The sequence below is a fragment of the Xiphophorus couchianus genome, chromosome 21 (assembly GCF_001444195.1).
Source record: "Xiphophorus couchianus chromosome 21, X_couchianus-1.0, whole genome shotgun sequence".
In the NCBI taxonomy this organism is placed as follows: Eukaryota; Metazoa; Chordata; class Actinopteri; order Cyprinodontiformes; family Poeciliidae; genus Xiphophorus; species Xiphophorus couchianus.
Window position 1 is genome coordinate 10447539 of NC_040248.1, and position 18848 is coordinate 10466386.

General features: G+C 41.2%; 1 protein-coding gene across 2 annotated transcripts; it reads right to left on the reverse strand.

The window, feature by feature from the left end:
* Nucleotides 1-1127: 1127 nt before the first annotated feature.
* csrnp1b (cysteine-serine-rich nuclear protein 1b) lies at nt 1128-15468 on the reverse strand. Of its 2 annotated transcripts, XM_028005084.1 has the most exons (5): nt 15207-15468; nt 7319-7518; nt 5151-5410; nt 4763-5059; nt 3660-4643 (listed from the first exon to the last, which is right to left on the reverse strand). In XM_028005084.1, the coding sequence occupies exons 2-5, from the start codon at nt 7497-7499 to the stop codon at nt 3660-3662; spliced, it is 1722 nt and encodes a 573-aa protein (XP_027860885.1). In that variant the 5' UTR covers nt 7500-7518; nt 15207-15468. The 2 variants fall into 2 exon arrangements, with proteins under 2 accessions (XP_027860886.1, XP_027860885.1); XM_028005085.1 differs by lacking the exon at nt 15207-15468 and having other exon boundaries at nt 1128-4643; nt 7319-7499.
* Between the last annotated feature and the right edge of the window lie 3380 nt (nt 15469-18848).

Here is an 18848-nt window from a genome sequence, read left to right on the forward strand (position 1 = left end):
TGTTTTTGGCACACACCCAGAATGCTGTATAAATGTTCATTGGTTCATAATAAATGTTCATTATTATGATCCTGATCTCCTGACCTCCCAAGCTGCAGCCTGAGATGATGGAAAATTCCAAAGGATGTTTTTAAACCAAAGATCGCAGGAAACCGACAATTTTCACTTAAATGGCATGTAGGTGAAATGTTTTTTCTTGAGTTGTCAGGATCAAGGAAAGCTAAAAGATTTGTGCAATTTTCGCCTAGGATCCAAGCGACACTAATTGTGACCAAATGTGAGCTAAAAGCAGTCACATACTCCCCCCGCCTGGAATTTCTGGCCATATGTTTGCGGTACTCTGGGAGACTACAGCATGACATCATATTGGGTGTTTTTCCATTTTCTTCAGACATGGAGATCTTTCACACCAGATTTTAGGGTATTGTGTGAAAAATATTTTTTTTTTAAGGAAGGTGAAATAAATTCTGAAAATGTTTAAAATGGCTTGTGCACAAAATGGCTTCTTGACCTCATAAACGATCTGCATTATTAACTTTTATAGGTCAGGTTGACGTTCGCAGTGAAACTTGACATTTTACATCTGTTACATATTAACTTAGTATATATTTTTTTGGTTGTGGCCCCCTCGGGTATGTCTTTTTCAGCTTTGGACATCAAGAGACGGAAAGTTTTGCCCATCCTTTTTTGCAAAATTGCTCAGCCTCAGTCGCATTAGGTGTTTGATAATATCAGGTTTTAATTTTTTACCACAACTTTTCTCTTCTTGTAAACCTGGACCATGCAGAAGAAGCTCTGGTTGTATGTTTGGGATTGTTGTCCTGTTTAAAAGTAAACTTCCTCTCCAGCCACAAGTCTTTTGCCTCCTCAAGAGGTTTTTGTTCATTCTTATTTATACTGAGATTAATTTATTTAGGGGTATTAAAGTAATGGGGACTTTTTATATATGCACACGTTTTTTTGCTAACATGTATCTTCTTTTCACTTCCACAATGCACTACTTTTTGTTGGTGTGTCTCATTAAATAATCAGAAAAGACACGAAAGGTTGTAGCTGCAAAGTGAAAATATAAAAGTTAAAGAAGCTAAAATATCAAACACATGACAAATCACACAAACAGCTAGGCATTTACAAAAGAATGCTTTTTTTTATTATCATTTGGAGGGACAAGCTGTCAAAATGGCTTAGATGAAAGAAAATGATTTTGAACAGCAGATTAATGTGTGAATATGTAAAAAATAAAGCAGCTTTGTTTGCTCTGCAGGACCTTTTCAAGCAGAAATATGCACAACACAAAAAGGCAAAGAAAAAGTAAGACACATTCTTTTGAAATAATAAACTGTACTGTAATATATTACACTGATAAACACTCACTGATGTCATTTCTTCATGAGATTGAATGTTTTTTTACAAGAGAAATTATGTTTGCTGGCAAAGAACGGTGCCAATCTTTGTGGCATACGAACATATACAGGATGAAATTATTACAAAAAAAAGGCAAAAAGCGAATAATACATTTCCGATGTGCATTCTGCACTTTAAAAAAAAAATACAATTATTCAGAAGAAGTTTTAACAAATAGGACCTGCATGCATAATTTCTAAAGGGTCCAGAAAAGGCTGTTGAAACAACCGTGGAAAGGGTGAGGATATGTACATCAGCTCTCTAGTGTCCCTCAGCTCAAAAAAAGTCTTGTTTGATACTCAATGAGGCAACTCTTCAAATTTCAGGGCTCGGGATTAAAAACCGTATAATATATGCAGTTTTTAATCCACTAAAATACAAAAAAACCAAAAAGAAAAAACCTTCGCATTTGTGTAATTTCTAACATATTTTAACCCAAGTCACAGACTTCCAGAAATACTCAGAGTACAATCAAATAGATTTTTTGCAATTTACGTTTTAGTGGCTTTTCTCTAAGATATTCAACCATTTGGCTGCCTATTAAAAATACTTCAGAATGCACTAACCTTCATAAGCATACATTTTCTCTATAATTCATATATTACAAAGGTCATCTGAGATCGAAAATTATTAATTTTGCTTTCTTAATAAAATATTCAATTTGTCAGTGATTAGAATTCTTTCATCCTACATATATTAGAAAATATTAGTGTAATTTTTCTATGGTTATGTTATAGGCAGCAATACAAATAGAACCATAATTTTCTTTATTTGTTTCAGTGATTAGGGAGATTCCACAGTTTTCAGTCCCAAAAGCTTAAACAGAAGCACTGTGCGCACACCTCTGGTCGGCATGGCTCCCCTGATAAACAGGCACATCCAGTAAACTTCACGACAGCCCACGTTATTGCCAAAATGTCTTTAAATTAAATAACTCATAAAATAAAAGACAGAATAACTTAAAACAAAGTGTTAAGAGAATAGATATTAAATACTTTCGGATGGACGTGTGGTCCCATCAGTGGCGGTTCTTGAATGAATGACATTCTGTGCAAGCTCTTCTTTCTGCCAACCAATCAAAAATCCACAAATCAAGCTGGGGTTGGATCAAATGCAATGCAGTTCTTCATAAAGCACGTAAACTAGTCACCCTAAAGACAGCAGGAAGAAGGGGGCACTCTCCCATGACTGCACATGCATAAAAACAATGTAAAACTTGTTCAGGGCAGAAATGTAATATTTTCTAACAGTTTCTTAAGTGCTCCCCTTTGGAATGTCGCCCTGGGCAATTGCCTATATGAAACATCAAAAACCGCCACTGGGTTCCGTTTCCCATAGCAATACCTTAATGTGATAATGACAAAAAAAAAAAAAAGAAGGGAGATTGCACTTTAAGGTAAACAAACCACAGTGCTTTGTGAATGGAGGCTTCATCTGAAATAAATAAAACCATAAAGGAAATAATTTAAAACAAAATAAAATAGACACAGCTTCTTTTTTGTTTAAGAATATGAGCAACAATACCAGCCCATAAATAAGAAACTCCATAATTTAGCATCAAACTGTTGAATCCATCCCAAATAACCAAAACAATGCCTATGCATACATAGTTATTTTCACAGATAAAGTGCTGATCGAGGAGCTCTGAGAGGATTTTTTTTTTTCTTGTACCTTAAAAAGACCTTTTGGGATGAAGACTTCAGCTTTTCTTCGCTCAAGTCATCTCCAGAAAGGAGGGGGGGGGGATGCAAACAGAACTACTGTACATCTCAATCTGACTCGGGTTTCATATGAAGGCAATCACAGCAATGGTCACCACACATTGCCTCCAAAAGCTAGAAAGCTAGAAAAAACTTTAATTCCCTGAGGTGAACATTCAGCTGTGTTGAGATTTACACCCAACCTGGAAACAGTTTTAAGGGTGATTCCTGCTCAGCGAGCGGTTGGTGGTCTTAATTTGGTTAAAAGAGCTTTCTTAGGATTCTCTGGTTTCTGTTGGCCTGGTCAAATTAATCTCTGTCCACTTTTAACCCCTAGCTGCCATCTCACACAGCAATCATCCCAAACTGCTTTGCTAACATTTTGAAGGCAAGTCTGGAATCTGAATATTTAATAGGCAAAAAAGAGGGAAATCACAGCTTCCTCATAACACATTGACATCTTATGTGCATTTTTAAGTCCTCTTCTAAAGCCCCCCCTATCCCCACCTCTCTCTCTTGTGGGTTTTTCCTTTCTTACGTAGTTCACATATTTTGTCAAACTTTCACAGACTCCATCACAGACAGTTTCATGGCTTCCTCCATCAGCTGATTGTCCGTAAATGTAGCAGGGGGCTCTGGGACGGATTCTGAGAGGCCAATCAGAGATTCCAGCAGGCAGGTCCCCGTGTCGCTCGCTGCGGGAAAACTGGGGTAGCTAGGCAGCTGAAACTGGAAATAGTTGTCCATGTGCTCGTACTCCTTCAGGGAATTATAAAGCGAGCTGGGCCCCAAGCACGGGAAGCCATCAAAGAACTCCAGGTCTGACTCCGAGGAGAGGCTCAGGTCCATATCGTAGCTCGCCGAGCGATCAATGCTGGGAGAAGGCGTGTGCGGGACGCTGCAGCTGTGGAAAATGCCGTTTCCCTGGTTGGCGTTTTCATCCAAGAGTTCTGAAATGGCCATTGCTCGATTGTCTGTGTGACTGTCTGTGGATTCCAACAGCGCAGCATCTATGTTGTCATTTTCATCAGCAAAGTCCACAATGCTGAAGCTACTGAATGCCTCTGTTGTTGGCTGTTGCTTCTGTTGATTTGGGCAACGAGTGTTTTTACTGTCCTTATCCTCGCTATCCCCGCTATTCGTATCGTTGAAACTCAATATCCGGCTCAGACCTTTCTCGTCGACCTCCAGCTGGCTGTGATGCTTGCACTGGCTCTCGCCTGCCTCAGAGTCCTCACTCTGACCAGATGAGTCCGATGAGTCCGTCATGTCACTGCTGCAGCTGTTCTCTCCGCCTGCCATCAGCTCTGAGCTGAAAGGGAAGGAGGGCACCGCTGGTAGCTGGGTGTTTGCGTCTGTAGTGTTTTCCTCCTCCTCTTCCTCTGTGCTGGACTGCTCCTCCAGCCTCTTCTCCAGCTCCAGCTTCATTATAGTGTGGATGTAATGCGTCTGTACACGGTTAGAGTTGAACTCAATTCGGCCCTCTGTGTTGCCACAGCCGTCTTTGGTGCAGCCACATGGGAAAGAAGAGTGATCCATCTACAAGAGCAGAAAGAAGCTGTGAAATATTTGCAACAAAAACTTTCATTTGAATTCTCTTTGGTGGCAGTTACCAGCAGGAAATTTTAGGTAATCTTTTATTTTTTTGTTGTTTTTACCTGACATTTGATGCCCGCAAGGCTGCAGCTGCACGTTTCAGGCTCGCAGAAACCCTGGCAGTCACAACCGCAGTTCTCCCTGGAGAGCCTGAGCTCGTGCAGCTGTCTCTTCTCCTCCTTGTCGATCTTCTTCACACCAGCTGCTTTGAGCAGTGCATAACGTTTCTTAGATGGGAATGGCTGGAGGAAAGAGCCCTCGTCCAGGTTGGCACTGCTGATGTCTATGTCTTGCTCGGGGATGTCGTCTAATGTAAGCCGATCTGCCTCCTCGCATTCCTGGGTTCCGTTTTTTGTCAGCTGTAGCAGACAAAAGGAATCATGTGTATTTGCTACCACAGACAGGAGGCTGAGCCCCAGTTAGTAGATTTTAGCCAGAGGCATTTCTCACCTTCATTTTCATAGCTTCCAGCTTCTCTTCCCGAAGCCTATTGAGGAATTTTTCCCTGCGCAGGACCCGTTGTTCCGCAGCAAATTCTGCAAGAGTGTATGAACGCCGCACGCTGTGGCGCTGCATCATGCCAAGGCTGCAGCCTCCTCGACTGGGAACACTGGTGAAGCCCTGGCACCGTGGGAAGAAGAACACAGTCACCTGGTCGAATGTGACGTTGCCCCGACGTGCCCTTTTGGATTTCTTCAGAATGGATGTTGCTATGGAAGGACAAAAAGAAGAAGATTAGAACACATAAAGGGTGATCCTACATCATTTTCTACCACTAGATGGCATACTGCTCCACATCTTTGTGCTGATGCTGCTGGACAAATTGTAAAAGGACACCTCTGTGATTCATTGACCTGGCCTTATCATGTACCCAATTAAATGATACTGCCAAGAGCAGTCTGACATGCGTACATCCTGTAAAGTGAAACCCAAACTGCTGAGAATTAATCTAGCTGTACACTAGCGTGCGACCAAAGGACGCCCAGCTCAGGAATTTCCCTTTTGTTAGTGGTGAACGCGGTGGAGGAAGCACCAAGGATCACTACATGATCAGTAAAATCCCTGGGGCTTCCAGGTGGGATGGAAACCTTCTCACCTGAATCATGATCCACACATTTAAAGGTCATTAATAAGCTATACCTAGAAATAAACCAAAGTGGGGGGATGAGTGCAGAGCTGAACTTTAGTGTAAATTCTACTTACTCCATCAAGGAATTTTCAACTTTTAAGTTTCCTTTAAAGTTAAGCAACCTTTCCCACTGCTTAAACTCCAGCAGCCATTTTTAATAAGAGTAGCCTATGTGTTTAAAGAAAAGTCTGGTAATCCCCTGCCCATCTGGTCCCCATTACCTTTGTTTTATGGAAGGGAACTCCACACAGAGTCCCTGTACAAAATCAAAGAAATGTACAAAAACCAGTAGCTTTTCTGTGACTTTTTTATTACAGTTAAAGTGGAAAGTTTGGATGTTTTTTAAGTGATGTTCTTAAAAGATATTAATCCATTATAGTTCCCTTGTATCTAGTAGAGAGTTGCTGTATCAAAGTGAGTTTTTGTAGAAAAGTGGAAGGTAACGCTAACAGCTAGTTGGTTAGGTTGCACAGTTTTGGATTACCTATGGAAAGTTTTGCACTTTATGACTACATGTTAACCTTTTACTACCACGGAATTTTGTTCCCACCGTAATTCTGTCTACATTAGGTAAAGGACATATTACTGACGACTTCAAAGCACATTAAATTATCCCAATAATGTGAAAAGGTTATGCGAAAAGTGTTCTTTTGCCTCAGTATGGGCAACCAATAAACACAACAGCCTTACTGATTCGTCTGATGTGCTGCCAGGGGTAATACAGATCAACTCAAGTGCCAGGTACAGCTTCATATCCATCCATCCCACATGAGACAAACAGCACCCACTCTGTAGCTTCCAGATTAACTATCTTTGCACAGTGATATCTAGCAAACAACTTTCTGTCCAATACAAACACCAAATCATAATAGTCCACTCAATCAGATCTTCCAAGTAGGCTTGCATGTCTGCTTCCTCCACCGCCCCCACACCTTTTTTCTATCCCTTCACCCAGTTTCTTCCAGCACCTGTGTTGGGTGCACGCCCAGGCTTCAGACAAGGCGCTGTGTGTTCCCAGCCTTGGCAACCTGCCATGCTTCTCTTCCTGGCTTCCTGCCCCACCATCCTGGAAACCTTGCAACCTTCTCCCCAATACACAACACAATCCCCTCTCTCCAAACTCACCACCAGTCCCCTTAAAGACTCAGCCGGGTCCAGACAGACGTAAACACCCTGAAGCTGCTCGACCTAAATCTCTGAAAGGAAAAGTGAAGCAATAGGTCTATCTGCAAGGTTCTGGGAGGAAGGTGGAAATAAAACCGAGGTGAGCCGCCCCCGTGCTTAATGTGATTAACCGTTTTGCAGCTTTAGGGCATAAAAATCATCAGAGGTGTTCATTGTAAAAGTCTGGACCCATTTCTGCAAAGTGTTTCATCGGATGCCAGTGGCATAAATTGCTAAAGCCGTCTTGTATAATGTTTGGGTTGCAATCAGAGTTTAAGCGGATGCTGAAGACAAGCTGAGAGAATGCTTGAGAGAGAACACTCACTGTTGAAATTTGTTACTGGGGAGCACGGGTTGCTGGGATTGGAATCCAGGGTGTCCGAGTAACAGCTCTCCCCCTCCGAGTCCCAGCCCGAGCAGGCGGAAGAGAGGGAAGAGGGCGAGGGAGACGAGTAGCATGGGTCCTCGTCCACCTCCTCAAACTTCCTCTTCAGAAGCCCAGTCATGGCGCCTAGTGTGAAGAATCTGTGTGAATAGGCAGAAAGACAAGGGTTATTAGCACATTATCCACACCACTTAATAAAAAGCAACACGGGTTTCATCTTAAGAACAGGATGTACTGCAAGTATCTGTTATGCTTTTGTGTGCACACAAGACTTTTGCACAGCTAGAGCAGCAAAACTGAGTTCTGGGGCACTGCCATCTGACAGTGTCCAGGGATTCAAGCCTCATGCTGCAAATAATGGGAGTTAGCCATGGTGCAGGAAGCAATCAATCAGTCCTTATTTGCCTAAGTCAACAATTACTGGACCCTTCACCCTCTTACAAATCCCATCAGCTCAGCATTGATTATACAGACAGGCCACACAAAGGTGACCCAATCATCCAACCACAGATATTCTCTTCAAGCAGGTCAAGGCTAAGAGCAATTCGCCACTCGTCTTCATGTGGAATTTTTACATGCACAATGATGCATGGAGGAATTTTGGGGTTTTTTTCGGATTGTTGGTATGCAACTCATGCGTTTCTTCACGGCTCCCATGAGAGAGTCTGCCGGCTCAGCGATAAGAACAATAAATCCTTTAAAAATAAAAAGGGAGGAGAAAAAAAGGAGAAGAAAGAACACCATTTATCCACTAATCTTCCATAATATTGCCTCACACTGGTCAAACCTGGTTGATGTGTTTAATTCTGAACTTGAACCGGCTAATAAGTGTCTCAGAACTCGAGCAGTTGTAGGAAAATATCGAAGCACATTAAAAACTTGCATTATTTGCCGAGATGGCAGGGTACAACTTGGACATTTTATATTCATGCGACAAAAAGATGTCCCCGCGGTTCTCTGCCAATTCTGAAAAGGCAGTGGTGGACACTGTATAGTACAGGTCATCATTTTCACAATCTGGGACTGAGCCTAAACTAGGAGGGGAGGAGAGAGGAAGGAAGAGAGGGGAGTGGGAAGACACCACTGGGCTCTGTTCCAGTGCGGACACTCCCAACAACTATGTGGGATGGAGAAGGAGATAATTTCATCAAACTGTTTTCCCTACCATCACCCAAAAAATAAATTATAGCACTCTGATTGAGAGTGTGTTAAAGCACTGGGTTTCAGCTACAAGAGTGCCATGTGGAGGACAGTGAAGGGAGTGAAAGAGTAATTGAAGGGTCCCTACTTCTGTATCTAACTCAAACTGATACAGGAACATCATCAGACTCCTCACACCCTGTCACTTTTTTTTTGTCAGAAGGCATGAAGTAGCAAAACCTCAACAGTACAAGACTGCTAAAACAGCTTTCTGCAACAAGATGTTGCAATGCTGAATACCTGTTAATATTATACCATACTTCATATGACTGCTGTCATTTCATGTTGGTTTGACTATTGTCACACTAATCTTTGAAATGATCAGAAACAATATTTCTTTATGATTATCAATTGTATCAAATTTTCTGCCTCTCCACTCACTGCAGATCTTCTTCCAGCTGCTCCAATTTAAGCTAACTTTGTGGATGTGCCTCAATTTTTGGGTTATTTTCAGCTCTGTTTGCTCAAATGTTTTCACAGTAATACCTATAATTTAGCAACAAAAACTCAATTAAAAGGTAAGGTTGTGATAATTATAGAGAAGGGATCCTTTGCATTTGCAAGTGAGCTAAATTTAAGTCTTACTAGGCCAATTATTGTAGGCTCAGCAACACAAACGGCAGACCCGTCATGTCAACAAACTACTGCAAGTTGTCGCTCTTTGAAGGTGCCAAAAAAAGGCGAGACAGTCGGTTTACAGGAACTTCCACTCCACGTGCCTGTCCTATCTTGTATGAACACTGTACGAGAGTCAATGCTCCAAGAAGGGACAGAAAAAAAACTAAGCAGGTAGAGGAGAAAAGAGTATTTTATCAGCATACTGCAGAGAAGAATAGGCTAAATCAGTGGTCAGTGGTGACAAAGATAAAGATGCTAGAGTCAAGGGCAAAAGGTATACACTTTTGTAGTAGTAAGGGGGAGATGCTATTATTGTCTTTGCTGTGGTTGTCCAAAGTACACACATGATGAATGATTCACCTTGCAATAGGTCAAGCCGGCTTGAAACAACTACAAAAAAAAAAAAAAAGGCTTCCACCAAACAGTAGCTAGTGAGAACACAAGCCACTAATTTCCACCTCTGCGAACGTGTTGGTGCACAAAATAATCTCCAAATGCCTCGTATCCAAAACACAGGGGGCTGGGGAGAGGGAGTGGATCTGCCTTGAAACAATTTCCAAACACCTGGATGCAGCATCTGTTGCTTATGTGTTCACTTTATCATACAACATGTGTGTTCCAAATGTTGCACGGTATCAGCTCACCTCACATTTTACCATCAGTTCCACCCCCCAATTTTCTGCAAAAAAAAAAAAAAAAAAGGAAAACAAAGCTATGAGGCATCCTCCAGGGAGCACATAGCGCCAGCTAAGCAAAGTCTTTTTAATTAAAAGCTGCAGTGAGACAGAAGGGGGGGAGGAGAGGGAACAAGGTGGTTGGATGAGGAAAAGGGGGGCAGTGGTGTCAGAACTGGGTCATTGTCTCTTGACTGCAGTCTACCTGACACATTGATTTGTTAATCCTGTTCAACGGGCAGAAACAATTGCGAGAGGTTAATCCCAGCAAGGGACGGCTTGTAGTCAATCTGGAGCTTCTCAGCCCCTGCAGCCACAGAGCGAGGCCAAGGGAGCACGGATGGAGCAGGAGACCAGGAGTAAAAGAAAAAAAAAACCCAAATCTGTCTTGTAATGAGTATTTTGCAAGAGGGTGGAGGGCGAGGAAGGAAAAGAACAAAGATACAAAAAAAAAGAGGGGAATCGAGAAAAGGCAGTGCCTTTGAATGCCTACCGCTCTAAATGGAGAATGGATGGGATCGGACAGCTGAGCCAGAGAGAAGAAGCGCAGCATGTTTTCAGTGAGCACTAAATTATGCATTGCTGTCATTCCATCAAGCCACACGCGGGCAGACAGATAAAGGACGCATACGCCAAGGTGCTCCCCCAGCCAAGTTGTCGCAGAGTTGGGGAGATAAATCTCTGGCGAGGAGATTTGTCACCAGAAGTACTACACAGCTCAAGTCAGACGCAGAACTATGTCAGTGAGACGAGATTATCTCGATACACGCACAGCTGTGTGCTGTTCGTTTGACTTTAGAATCCCTTTACCTTATCTGGAAACATAAGTTATTGTCCCCCTAAAGGATTTGTAAGTAATTTCAGTGGATGACATCTGGATGGAAACAAAAGGTTCCAATGATGAGCACAACACATATCTATGCTTTTCATTCAAGCAAATTCCATACAAATTTGAAAATGGCATTTAATGACTTCAATTCTAGTTCAAATTTCAGAAAAGCTACTTCAAAAACAACCACCTTAATCTTGGCATTTGTGCGTAAGAAAAACTTAGGGTTAAAACACATTTCTCCATGTTTAAGTTCCATACTTTTCCAGACTCAAATTACCCAGAACCTCGGTCCAAAGTATACTGAACTTTGTATCTTCAGGAGACATTTCAATCGAGATGGATGGATAGAGACACTGAATAAAATCTGGAAATACAAATGTTTTCCACTCCCTTATGTCTTTTCCCATATTTATGCAGACAGAAAATCCTAAATCAAATTCCAGACCTCTCCAGTATTTCTACGTGTCACAGGAAGTACTAGAAGCCTGTTGAATCCCCCCGTTACCCTGCAGCCCAACAGGAGAAGTCACAGTTGACTTTGCCCCTTGCACTGTCTGTCCAGCCCCCTTTGCAGCTGATAACAACATGGGTGGGAGCGACAAGTTGTGCTAATCTTGGCCCGCTGAGAGCATTTACATGGCACACTGACAACCTCGCAGCGTCTGAACGACTAACTGAGTGCTCATAAAATGTGATAATGATGAGCCCGGGAGTCCTTCCTGCGTGTGCGGGAGTTGTGTCTGGGCGGGTCAGCCCCCTTCTCCCACAGGGCTTCAGGGTACAACACCTCTCAGGTAACGGATCAGAGCTGCAGAAATGAAGGTAGCCCCGACTCCTGTTCCTGCCCAGCTGGGTAAATTCTGGCTCATTATTTAAAGCCCAAGCTGTCAGTCAGAAGTGCTCCACCTGCTGGAGCAAAGCAGAAAAAGCACATCTGCTGTTTTTTTTCCCCTCTTCCTCCTCTTTGAGCCTGTTGTTCTCACTGAGGGCTCGCTGTGTGACTGTGCCACAGAAACATTCTGTTCCTCTGCTTCGCCCCGTGCACATAGCGATTCCAAAAAGGAGAGGTGGTGGGAAGAAGGGGGAAGGATTGTACAAAACAAATAAATAATGTCATGTCTCCAATCCGCAGGAATTCCACTCTGGCAGCGCAGCTCCAGCTGTAACAGTGGGAGAAGAACACAGGCTCTATCTAACCCAGATGTGCCTTCTGCTGCTAAACGATGGAAAGTCCTGCTCACTGAGAAACATGAGCTTTTTGCTTTTCAAAAGCCACACCTGTCAGGTTATGTGCTCGCATGTGTACCTCACACATGCCCTCAAGTTTGGTGCAAATTTAAAAGGAATGGTCCAGTGATGCACACAAAGTATAAAACCATGACCTGAAACACACGACGCACACAATAAACTTGTGTTAGTAAACATTACGGCTGGCCAGTAACTTTTGGCAGATTATCACATAGATGCTGACATATGTGAACATTCAATTTAAAACTGATCTATTAAAAAAAGAGTGCCCATTAATGAGCACATAAACAAGTTAAATGTAAAGGTATCCGAATTAGAACTTCAGATAGTTGTAATTTGTAGTCTTTGTGCCGGATATAAGCAGACATCCAATGACCAGTTTCAGAACTTTAACCGATACAAATCTGTTTTCTGAAGTTTTCCATTTGATTGGTTTCCTTTATGATTCACCTCTTGCAAACTGAATGAGTAGTTTCACGGTTTGCTCACACAGATCAGCTAAATATGCTTTGCTGCAGTTGTACAAAATAAAAGTAAACCTCTTTGAAGGAGAAATTTGATTAAAGCATACAAATAAGGACGAAGAATGGGGGAAAAAATGCTCAAAGGAAAAGCGTCACATCTAATGTGATTTTACCATTCTGACTAGTAGCTTTAAAATCTAGGGAAGGCTGTTAAGGCACATGCAGACTTGGGAACATTTCTATTGCTCTGGGTGTGTATGTGTGCAGGGAGGAAGGGAGGAGGAGGTTGTGGGTTCAGGGGTCATGCTCCAGTCTGGGACACTTGCCGTATGGAATGCTGGGAGAGGACAAAGCCAGATGGGAGCTCTCTCTGTCTCTCTCTCTCTCCCCACTGCTGCTGTGTTCAAGACTGTCAGCCGACTCCCCTCGCTCCTACCCCCATCCCGTCCTCTTCCCTCCTTCTCCTGTCTGCGCTCCCAGTACAAAAGCGTGGGGGCCCAGCCTCGCCTGAACTCAGCTTTCTTCTGCTGCTTCTCTCTCCCAGCTGGCATGGAGTGATACCAAAAGTGTGCAAGAGCTTCCTGAGGTTGTGAAACAAACAGAGCGGTGCACAGGAAGCGGCCATCCAGATTGTCTGATGCGCCTGACAGCTGCAGCCACCGCAAGGTTAACTGAATACAAGATAACAAGATGGACATGAGGCAGTTAGATGGTGGATGATATTTGCCTTGGTAGATTCAGGGATGCCATCAAGGGTATCCAGGGGAACCAACAGTCACCTCTATAAATTTGTTGACCTCTTTTCACCTCTTCCAATTTACATAATTTTTATGCAAGACGGAAAAAAAGAAAGACCATTGATAAGGATTTTTTTTTTATTGAGAATTTCAAAGTCAGTCTTGATATGTTACACTATTACAAGAATGGGTGTGAACTCCTAATGGGGCTAAATTGATGATCCAATGAGACCCAATTATGACTTTCACAATAATGCCAACTGATACTCTTCAAAATCATAGATCTAGTGTTATATATGTTAGACTATTGCTAGAATAGGTTTCAGGTTTCAGTGGATCTTAACCTTAAAAAAATAACAATTAGGAAAACCACAGCAATTAAAAGCTCATCGACACTAAACTTTGTGAAGCATGTTGTAAAACAACAAGAAATTAGCTTAGAGTATTAATTCTAGCTTCCACTATAACATATTAAATAAAACAAATGCCGGAAGTTCTGTTATGGCTTAGTTTTGGTCACCTTTCCAATTTAGATTAATAGTGCCCCCCTTCTGGCCACTCTGTGTAAAATTCTCTGGCTGCAAATGAGACCCATATGGAATAGAAATTGTTTGAAAAAGTGGGCCCATATGGATCTGATGTGTTGTGCTGCATGAACTGAGACATATGAGGTGGCCAACTGGTGTTGCCTGCAAGAGTTGTGTTAAATCAACCCGAGTGGGTTACATAGGAGAATCCCGCTGTGAACCTGGGACCACTGAGTGCCCGTCCAGTTTGAGTTAAAATCCATGTAGTTTACATATACTGGCAGAATACTTTCCCTCAAAGACACAGAGCTTTTGTTTCACCACTGCAATACTGTTTGGTTAATTTAAAAAAATATGTATATTTTATTGTTCTACAAGATGAGACAAGGAGTTATTTAACACTAATGTGCATTAATATGAAAAGCATGTACCAATCAGTGCTGAACAGCAAGGACTAGAAGCCTTTTCTGTAAACAAAGGATCATTCAGACCAAGTCAAAAAAACATGATTCCAAAAATGATCCGGGTGAGGTCGCACTAGAGACGATTTAAACTATCTCTGATATACATGTGGCTCAGATAGCTTTCGGGAGAACAATAAAAGATATTTTAAAAAAAAACAAAAAAAACAACAAAATACATCCAGCACATGTAAGCTGATCATCTGCAAATTAACTCATACATTCAGAAATAACTGCTTGTTCTCATGCACAACTATTAGTTCAAACAAGAAAGTGCTCATTGAACGTCCACCTGCCACAGATCATTCACTTTAAAAGAAATAATATCCTAATCAAATTCATCAAAAATCAATTATCAAATCCACTCTGCACATGCGCAAACAGAGTCACCCCCTTTCACCCCCAACCACCACCCCTCCCTGACCCGATCATTCCTCGTGATTAATGCTAATTCTAATGACAGCAGCCCTGTCAGCTGGGCGCTCACATGTAGTGCCTTCAGGAGTCGCTCTCGTTACAAGAAGCGCACCAGCACCACCGAGGTGAACAACTCCACACACACACACTACACAGAGACTCAATACACAAAGCCAACCTCATCAACAGTTCATATAAATGAAGCCACGAGCACAAAATACGCTATATAGTTGCGTTCAACCACTAAATGAGAGCTGTGGAATTTATACGAAGCAGAATAAGAGCATAAAGGAAGCAAATGAATGAATCCGATTGGCTGGAATCGCGACTCGGTCAACTTATTATTTTTAAAATCTTTGCCGCTACCTTTGTTTGTTAATTTTTGCGTCGATAAAAAAATATATATGTTGCTAGATTAAAACTCACTTTAACAGATTAAGTGTCCAAGCGCGTCACAACAATAAATTGCCAACTTGAGCGACAGTCGTTCTTTTAAGAAATGCAGCAAAGACAAAAAAAACCCTTAAAATTAACCAGTCACAATGGTTCCCTTGCGCAAACCATGTGGAAATACTTGAAACCGACCAAACAACTAAAAACATTCAAACAGAACAAATAGATAAATTACGCCGCTCAGTAGCGATACTCACCAATTTAAGTATCCGATCACCATTGGGAATCAAAGGACTGGATAATCAATCGATGGGAGAGTAATCCGAATGAGCACAAGAAATAAAATATGTGAATTTAAAAAAAAAAAAAAAAGGAGGAGGAAAAAAAATAACAGTGCGCGAATCCCCGCATATATGTATGTATAGATTTGTGTGTATGTATAGACAGCTCTCGCTGCTATTGTCTCCTGGGCTCCGCACCAGCCGAAGCGCTTCCCTTGTCTGAAGCAGACTGCCGAGAAGCGCAGCCTTTTTCGTCAGTGGAAAACTCCCTCCTGGCGTCTGGTCTGACGCAGGCGGTGACACAGGGAGACTGCCCACGCTGCTTCCTGCCTGGCTGCATGTCCTCCCGTGTTACTGTACCCCGATTACCTACTTGAGAAAATAAAAGAGCCATGTATGTTGCTTCATTTACACAAACCACACCAGAGGCTTGTTTTTCTTTTTTTGGGGGGGGTGAGGGGGTAGAATATCTTAACAGGCAGGCAGCAGTGTGTGGCTGATTTGCAGTTAAACATTGAGTATGAAGCCGTGACTCTAGTGGTGAGTTTGTACAATCATTTACAGATTTACATCTAAATTATCTTTAAAGAGTGATGGGATTACTCAGCAGAATACTATCAACTTCATTTGATACGTGAGTTGCTGAAGTATTATTGGTGTGGCCAATGGTTGCATTTCAGGGAAAACGCTGACTAAGCTGTCTGAGAGTATGACTCACGTTCTTTTTAGACGGAGCGCACAACTGAAGACTTTTTTTTTTTTTTTCAGAGGAAACGCAATCGTTTACCATAACAAACAGGAATTACATTATTGTGAACATTATAGGGGAAACAAAGTGCGTTAACAAGAATTGACATGGAAAAAAAGTGAAGAAATTTACACTGAAAGCAAGACGTACTTTGCAAAAATAAAATTTGGATTTAGGCAATAAGTGTTAAAATGCATATTTGAAACAAATTAATTTTTTTTAAATTACTTGACAGGTAATGTTTTAGGTCTTGAACTAAAAAGTTTTTCCAACTGATGGTCAAAATTTGGATCAGTTTTACAATACTTTCCATTATTTCTTTGCTAAATATCTTATGAAAAGTATTAGAAAAAGCATGTGCATGTGACCAAAAGTAAAACTTAAAATTAGAAGCAAGAAGGTTTTTGTTTTATTTCCTAGAAAGTCATATATTTGGACATATGAGGTCTTCATCTAACAGTTCCACTATGATTCTAGAGCTGAGGAGCATAAAAACGACATGCTGACAACATAGTTTTGTTCCATTTATCCTCCCTAGGTCCCAAAACATAACAAAAAAATGTGAGTAAATCAGTCCTTTAACTTTACTTTCAATTGATCACTGTCTGGTGACTTTTAATTAGCTACCCTTGACTTTCTTTGCTCTCTGGAGTATAAATGTAATGTGACAATGAAGTGTATTTCTCAAAGCCACTCTTTAAATCAAGTAAGACAAGAAAAGAAGATGTCATTCTCCATAATATTTCCATGCTTTTCTGTACATATCTCCCATGAGTGACCAACAGGAAAACCATTAAAACTGTAAACACACTCTAATAAATAACCAATATGGTTAAATCTGCATCATCCTTTGCTTTTTTTTTTTTTTTTTTTTTATCTTTGAGCATATTTCCTGTTGTCAGATTGGTTAAGTGATTTTTTTTGTTCCACAGGTTATGCTATAATCAGATCTGAGTGTGAGAAGTTGAAATTGAACTCAGCTTTCCAAAATAGGTGGTTAATCATAGTTAATTCATGGCTTGACAAAAGGAAACTGTCACACAAGAACTATATTTTAATTGTTTGTATAATTATCTGAAACATGTAAGGGTGACAAAAAAAGCAACATCTGGGAAAAAAAAATCTGCAACTTGTTTACAGCATTGCAAACATAAAAGCAATTTAAAATACTAAAAACATAGACTTTAAAAAAAAATCTAGGAATTGTTTCAAAGACAGGAAACAAACATGCACATACCATATAAGGGACTGACAAACAAGCAGCCAGTCTTCTGTAACGTCATAAAGTGATGATGATACAGTAAGCCAGCATTTGTGCTTTCGTTCTTGCTCGTCCTTCCTCATTTTTCAGAAGGGCATCAAACGTGTTAACAAGTAATCCAGACATGTACACGTGCACAGGTGCAGCAGCAAGACATTTATTCTTTCCTCATATTTTATGCTGTGCAACTTTGCAGATTGAGAAAAAAAATTGAACAAACAAGTAGGTCAAACAATAACTGCAGAATTTCTTTGTGAAATGCTTTACATTTATTGGAGCTTTTGGGATCCCAACATGATGTTATATGCTATTTTATATGTAGTGTTATTTTAAAAAGAAGTTTCTGCAAATTATTGGTAGGTCTGCCTATGGATAGACTAACTAAAGTCTCAGAACAAATTTGCAGGCTGTATCATCTTTATTTAGAAGGTTTAATGTTACATTGCTTTTATTTTACTTACTGTACTTACCTATGCTTGCAGGGTAGTTGTGGGCAGGGCTGGTGCCTATTATTGGGTGAGAGGCGGAGTACACCCAGGACAGGTCAGAAGTTTATCACAGGGCAACACAGGAACATGCCAGGACAAACACCAATGAGTGTACACGCTCACAATTAAGGACAATTTAGATAGACCAGTTCACCTCACAGTCATGTTTTTGGATTGTGGGGGGAAGCTGGAGTACCCGGAGAGAACCCACACAAGCAAAAACTCCTTGTTTTAAAGAGGCAGGCCAGGATTCAAACACAGGGATGTTTTTGTTGCAAGATAACAGTGCTACTAGCCCGATTTTGCAACTAGATAAATAGATAAAGTGAGCGAAAGAGAGAGAGAGAGAGAGAGAGAGAGAGAGAAAATTTCCACACAGTCTAGTTAGTTGGGTTTCTCAGCATTAGCTGATTTTCAGAGAAGTTTTCTTGGAAGAGCTGCTGTAGGTCATTGAACTTGACACGTTAGCTAAAAAAATCAAAATCTTTCCTGAGTGTGATTTAACAAAATTTTTCTTCAAATCCTGAGTATGTCTGAATCTACTATTTCCACTCACAGTTCTAAAGCCATTGTTTTGGACAACTGGACAACTGTAATTTACAGTTGTGTTGTTCAAAAACGTTCATTATTGCACACATAACACTATTAATGCACAATAGTGATTTATTTGTTAAACACTCTCCGTAACAAATGAATACATACAGACAGCAGCGTACTAGACTGTAAAGTACATCAGTAGTTCCACATCAGCTCGCATATTTGGCATTCCACAGTGTTGTAACTTACCGACGTGATCCATTTGCAACACTTTGCCCATGGACCTGCGTTACTTTCTCAGCTGGACCTAAAAACACCTAGCAATCTACGTGCCAAAATCAAAAGAGGGGCTTTTGCTCAGATATGTGGGGAGATGTCTCCCAAAGCTGTGTTCTTAGCCTCCTGCTAATTTCTCCCTACTAATAAGGGAGCCTTTTTCTCAACAACTTGTTGAGCCTGAGGGTCTCCTTGTTTAGGGCGTCGCCCTCGAAGGCAAAATAAGCACCAAAGCTGAGTAGGAGCAGAAACAGCCCCCGACAGGGACCGACAGTGTTTGAAGTGCCTTTTCAAATTAATAAGTGGCA

Bases quoted from the DNA above. Each gene is read 5' to 3' on its own strand.
- csrnp1b (XM_028005085.1), bottom strand. From the start codon at position 7,499: ATGACTGGGCTTCTGAAGAGGAAGTTTGAGGAGGTGGACGAGGACCCA. The intron at 5,060-5,150 runs GTGAGAAATGCC...TGTCTGCTACAG, and splicing joins TGGAAGCTATGAAAATGAAG to CTGACAAAAAACGGAACCCA. The intron at 4,644-4,762 runs GTAAAAACAACA...CTGCTCTTGTAG, and splicing joins TTGCGGGCATCAAATGTCAG to ATGGATCACTCTTCTTTCCC.